Source organism: Dasypus novemcinctus, unplaced genomic scaffold (genome assembly GCF_030445035.2).
Source record: "Dasypus novemcinctus isolate mDasNov1 unplaced genomic scaffold, mDasNov1.1.hap2 scaffold_69, whole genome shotgun sequence".
NCBI classification, from domain to species: domain Eukaryota; kingdom Metazoa; phylum Chordata; class Mammalia; order Cingulata; family Dasypodidae; genus Dasypus; species Dasypus novemcinctus.
This window is the reverse complement of record NW_026688628.1, coordinates 2,179,297-2,185,930: the sequence shown is the minus strand read 5'-3', so window position 1 is coordinate 2,185,930 and position 6,634 is coordinate 2,179,297. Positions and strand designations below refer to the sequence as shown.

The window sequence follows — 6,634 nt, the reverse complement described above, 5'->3', positions numbered from 1 at the left end:
TGGAAGGAAAGTCTGGAAGATAGGTTGTTAGAGATAGGCAGGGGATAGATATTGGTGAGCCAATAGTTAATTTGTGTGGAATTTATAATTTGTTTATACTGTTTTGACAATTGAAGGAGATGATAGGGTTGCACCGAATTGAGTGTAATTAATAGTGCTGAAGTGTAAATATCTTTTTAATGATAATTTAGTGTTGGTTTATACATATTTATAATATCTCTCTGTAATTCATTGTAATTTACCCTCAAATGACATAATGCCACTTCTAATACACTATAAGATTCCAAAATTGTATTATTCCATTTCTCTCCTCCTCCTATTTATACTGTTGTGTTGATATCTTTTACATTCACTTATATTATAATTCCAAGAGTACATTTTTCTCACTTTTGGAAATTTGTTTTAAAGGATTATTACATATTAGTTTAATAAATTAAACATTTATAGGTATAGTTTCCTTGTGTATATTATATATTTTTCTTCTCCTTAAAGGAACTCCTTTTACTCATTTAAGTTTTATTCTAACATAGTAAGATATTCATGGATTATTTTAGAAGTTTTATAGTTTTCTGGTAATTTAAAGATGTTTCTGTGATATATTGCATTGTTTATTGGAATAATTCTATTTCCTTTGGCTGTTTTAAAATTTGGTACTTTATCACTGGATTTGAGCAAATTGTGATATAACTGGATGGAGGCTTTTTCATCTCTTTTGTGCTTGGGTTTCACTCACTTTTATGGATATGTAACTGGATAGTTTTCATCAAACTTGTGGTAAATTGGCCATATTTATTGAAATATTTTTCTACTCACCCCACTTTCCCTCTGAAATTCCAGCTATGTGTACAGCAGTCCATGTGTATATTACGGTACTCAGTGAATTGAACATTTGTATTTTAAATTATTTTTAACGTTTTCTTTGGGATTGCACATGTCCAAATTCACTATTATTTTGATCCTACGATGGCTTTATATATTTTATATAGTATTTTATATTATATAGTATTTATTTTATATAGTATATATATAAAATAATATAGTATATATAATATATAGTATATATAAATATAGTATATATTTCATCTTAATTTAATTTCATAATCTGAATATTGTCATGGGTATTTTAAATAATATCTTCTATATCATCCTTAACTTTTTTGAACATGTTATACAGCTATGCCATCTGCTTTAATGTTCTTGTAAGTTTATTCTAACAGCTTTTTCAATTCGGGTTTGGTATTGATGGAGTAATTCTCCTTATAATGGGTTGTGTTTTTCTGTTTATTTTATGGCTGGTAATTTGTTATTGGATTCCAAACATTGTTAATTTTGACCTTGTTATAAATACTATTGTATTTTTTATGGGCTATATAGTAGCATTTGTTGGACAAAATTTAATCATTTATAATGTGTTAGGGAAGTCTGGAGCAGTGAAGTCCAGGTGTAATTATTCTCCTCTATAGAGACAAGACCTTCCTACTATCTTAATATCACAAAGGTTTGAGTTTATCCTTTTGGGTTCAATTCATTTTGCCCATCTCTCAGGGATTAAGTGCTTCATAGAACCATGTCTACTATGGCTTATAATAATAATAAAATTAAACAAGCAGACAAAATAATATTTTTCAAGGCACTAAACATCAACTATGAAGACACCTGCTCAGAAAGTAACCTGTACCGATGGGGTTGTAAGCATGTGTTACTTTGGGAACAACCTACTATACCTGGAGCCTATGAAAGTACTTCAAATTAATCTTATATCTCAGAAGATGATATTTCCCTTCTCATTATCACTTTATACCTGCTTTAAAAATTTTTGAACATATTATACAGCTAAAACATCTGCTTTAATGTTCTTGTAAGTTTATTCTAACAACTTTGTCAATTCGGGTTTGGTATTGATGGAGTAATTATTTTCCTTATTATGGGTTGTGTTTTTATTTTTATTTTATGGCTGGTAATTGGATTCTATGATAATAGGCCATATTTTTCCTAGGACATCAGGGAAATAGAAATATCTATAATCCAAAATGTGTAAATTAAAATTTTTTTTCATTCTGCCCTAATATGATAGGTTAGAATACTGTTTTCTATATTCTTCTGCATTAAAAAGATTCATAAATAATTTATATAATATAATAAATATCCAGTTTTGAACATTTGTAATATTGCCCTAAATTATATTAGATCAATCAATGATTAGTCTATACTAGTGCAACTATAAACAATATTTTAGAGATTTGAATGAATAAAAGTAATTAAGATATGAGAAATGTTTCAGTTATACATAGAAAGCAGAAATAAGATTTTAAATTTAGCTTTTTCTCTTTCTATTCTTATCTATATATATAAATATACATCAATTAGTCTGTTTGTTAAGGAATTATATAAAGATCATTTAGTATTTATTTATTTATTTATTCATTCATTCAACAAACATATTGCAATTTCTATTTTTTGGCAGGTATTTTAATAAACATACTATTTAGAGTAAATAAAACAAGCAAGGATTACTGTCACAGTGAAGTGTGTGTCACATTTAATAAGATGAGACATACTTATTCAGGACTAGAGGTTCAAATTGTGCAGCATGGTCACCTTTACTGCCTTCATGGAATTTTGTGTCTTCTGGGAAACCACATTGACCCATTATCTGCAACAGGGTGATACATATTCAACTGTGAATTGGTAGCCAGCAACCAGGAAAGTTAATTTCAAATGAGGATGGTGTGCTCACTTTGGCAGCACATAAACTAAAATTGGAATGATACAGAGATGATTACCATGGCCCTGTGCAAGGATGCCATGCAAGTTCATGAAACATTCCATATTTTTCACTGGTGTGGGGTGTTATTGATGGGGGACACATGGTTGGGAGGGAGTTCTCCAGGACATGTACATAGAGTATGTAAAAATGTTTGGATATCTGCTGGGTATTTTCATAGTACTTAGAGTTACAAGCAACAACTGAGGGAGTGTTGAAGTCCTAGCCAGGGGAGCTCTGTCGCATTCCTCAATGGAACAGCAACAACCCCCCAAGTGCAAAGGCAAAGTTCAGTGAAGAAGGATGGTCCAGTGATGAGCCCCTGATACTGATGACTATGCTTATGAGCCTCTGTGTCTGATATTTAAACTAGGTCTAGAGCTACAGGGTGCCTAAGAGTTACCTCCTGAGCGCCTCCATGTTGCTCAAATGTGGTCATGCTCTAAGCCAAACTCAGCATGTAAATGCATTACCTTACCCCCAGTATGAGACATGACTCCCAGAGATGAGCCTCTCTGGCACCGAGGGATTACTACCAATCACCAGCTGGTGATGCCACTAGAAAAAGGCCTTGAATCAAAGGGGGAAATAGTAAAGACAAATGAGCTTACATGGCTAAGAGACTTCAAAGTGAGTTGGGAGGTCATCAGAGGGGTCACACTTATGCACATCTCAGCAGGATCCCAGAGCCAGCCAAAGTAGATAGAGCCCCAGGTACTGGTGCTCCTGAGGGCTACAGAGACACACAAGTTCTTCAGTCATGGCAGATGGCTCTGAGTACAGTACTTTGTCAGTGAGCCCTATTTTGGAATTTGTGTTCCTGAATGTGATGGAGTTGGACTCGGATGTGATCTTTCTACACATACCTCTTCTGTCACTTTTACTGAACCTGTGGTTGGCACTGAGGTTGGTATATACTCAGGAGACTTGAATCTCTGTACTGTGCATGGGCCAACTGGGCCCTGAGCTTCAACGGAGTTGCAACTCCTACTCTCCAGTTCATTGGACTTAGCCAGGTCAGCTAACAGGGAGGTGAAGATGGTCAACCACCACACCAGGGAACTGAGAGTACTTCCTACTGCAAGCAGGAGAATTGCATCCATCATCCATGTGGGATCTAAGCCTCCTCTCGATTTAGAGGTGGAGTGGACATAACCATCCCAGGTCCACAAGATGGAGGAGTAAAATATGGATTAGAGTGTACTTACTGGTATTCTACTAAAGAACTATTGTGACTTTAAGAATGGAAGAAATTGTATCATTGATATGGAGACAGTGGCCATGGTACTTGCTGAGATCAGGAAGAGGGAGGAAAAGATGTGATGTGGGGGCATTTGCGGACTTGGAGTTGTCGTAAATGATATTGCATGGACAGATGCTTGACATTATATATATCCTGCCATAAGCCCCAGAATGGACTGTGGGAGAGTGTAATCTGCAAAGTGAACTCTAAACCCTGTGGTGCAGCTGTGCTCCAAAATGTATTCACCAAATGCAAAGAATGTGTGACAATGATGAAAGAGGTTGTTGATTTGGGAGGAGTGGAGTGAGGAGAGGGGTATATGAGAATCTCATATTTTTAAAATGTAACATTTTTTGTGATCCCTGTATCACAAAATAAAACTAGAAAAAATAAATCTAAAAATTAAAAAAAAGGATGGGAATAATTTGCAAACAAAAACCAGATAATTGTAATTTAATTTGATTTCCATTAGCAGAGATTGTTACACTTATTTAAACATTGAATGTCCTATAATTCAGACAGAGATGCCGTATATGAAGATATCATCTTTAACACCTGTATATTTTAATAATCTTCCTCACAATAGTATTTTTTTGAAAGTAAATATTCCTTACATAAGACATTTGTCAACTTTGAAGTACATAATTCATAGTAAAAAGTGTGACTTTTCCTTCTTGTTCAACTTCATAATTTTCTTGTACTAATTTTATCAATTACATGCAATTTAAATAACTAAGATAATTAAATCTAATTACTAATCACTCATTCAGGTGGTGACAAAGAAATATACTCTAAGACATGATGAAATTCCAAGATAGTTGTTATTTTGAGTCTTTAATAAAACCAGTTTTTAAAAAATTGTGTCAAATTTATGTACCTAATATCATTTCTAGCCTTCTTGGTACAATATACCAATCTGATTATTACTCAACATTTTCTTCTTTGCATGATTAGCTGTGGGTGTAAGCACTGATGCATTCCATCTCTAAAGGTAGATATACACTTAGCTTTTATTGCATAGATGGAGGAACATTAACACTGGAGATTCTAAATGACATGGAGTCTTACTAGATCAGTGCACAAATTAAATTTATAATTAAATTAATAGGATTAATAATTTCATACACAATATTTCAAAGATGATACCAAATCCATTTAATAATTCATTGTAAAGATGTCATCTAAAAATATTTTCCTCAAAAAGCAAGAGAAAAATTTTACATAAGGGTAAGAATTTATGTCAAGCAGAGCCACACAATTGTGGTGTTGCATGAGTTTAATAAATTAGGTTCTATGTGAATTTTGTTTTAAAAGGACTAACGGCAAAGGAAAGTGGAAAATTATAAATTATACATGCATTTGTTTATGTATATTTCTTTATATGTAATAAGGTATGTATGTATTTTGAAATCTATGGGAATCTTGACAAAAATGTTAAGCCTCTTAGGAGAATGTTAGAAAGGTATTTGGAAGTACTAATTTTCTCTCAACTGCCTGAATAGTAAACTTTAAGTAGCTACATAATAAAGTTCTATTTCCAGACATGTACCATAAATGAAATATATATAAAGATCATTTATGAGAATTTAAACTTGCTAACATAGTTACATATTTACTAATGGCATCTCTCACAGATTCTTTGACTTTCTTATTACGGAGGCTGTAAATAAAAGGGTTCAGCATTGGTGTTATGATGGTATTAAGTACAGTGGCGAATTTGTTAACATCCACTATATTGTCCTTTTTTGGGCGAATATAGATGAAAATAGAACTCCCATAAAAAAGTGTGACCACTGTGAGGTGAGAAACACATGTGGAAAAAGCCTTCTGCCTTCCCTGATGAGAAGGAATCCTGAGGCTAGTAATGACAATGTAGGTGTAAGAGACAACTGTCAACAGAAAAGAGCCCAAGAGCAACAGAGCAGAAGATATGAAATCTGCCAGCTCTGCCAGAGAGATGTCTGCACAGGCCAGCTTTAGCACTGGGGCACTGTCACAGAAGAAATGATTAATTACATTTGAACCACAAAAGGGTAGAGAAGCAATTAAGATGAATGTAGGTAAAATCAACACAAATGCACCCACATAGGATCCCAACAGCAATATTATACATGTCCGCTTGCTCATGATGAGGGCATACCTCAGTGGGTTGCAGATGGCAATGTATCGGTTAAAGGACATGACAGTGAGGATGAAGAATTCTGTGGATCCCAGGAGGGAATAGAAGAAACACTGTGTGAGGCACTCCTCCAAAGATATTGTTTTGATAAGTAAAAATGTGTTGGCTAGCATTTTAGGCACCACGGTGGACATAATGGTGACATCAAGGAAGGAAAGGTTGGCTACAAAGAAATACATGGGTGAATGAAGATGGTAGTCACAACACACGAGAAGGATCATGATGGTGTTGCCCATCAGAGAGATCATGTACATGAGCAGGACACAAAGAAGACAAGAAACTCTATTCCTTTCTCATTTTGAAATCCTAGAAGGATGAACTCACTGACTCTGGTTTTGTTTCTGTGATCCATAAAATTCCAGTTCAATCTGGCACAACAGAAAGAGAAGTTTAGGCTGGTTATTGCATTTTAACCCTGGAAATACCGTACCAATGTCAACGGACTAAA

At 34.2% G+C, this 6,634-nt stretch overlaps 1 protein-coding gene and 1 non-coding gene across 2 annotated transcripts; one reads left to right on the top strand and one right to left on the bottom strand.

The window, feature by feature from the left end:
• The first annotated feature begins 2,729 nt into the window (after positions 1–2,729).
• LOC131277876 (U6 spliceosomal RNA) lies at positions 2,730–2,835 on the top strand. Its single transcript, XR_009184906.1, has one exon. It is a non-coding gene; the product is annotated as a U6 spliceosomal RNA (small nuclear RNA).
• A 2,744-nt stretch (positions 2,836–5,579) lies between these two features.
• Positions 5,580–6,407, bottom strand: LOC131277857 (olfactory receptor 6M1-like). Its single transcript, XM_058292957.1, has one exon. It carries the CDS (start codon positions 6,405–6,407, stop codon positions 5,580–5,582), a length of 828 nt encoding a protein of 275 aa, XP_058148940.1.
• Positions 6,408–6,634: the final 227 nt, after the last annotated feature.

What these genes read in the sequence shown, in the direction of transcription:
- LOC131277857 (XM_058292957.1), bottom strand. Translation starts at nt 6,407, where the DNA reads ATGATCCTTCTCGTGTGTTGTGACTACCATCTTCATTCACCCATGTAT.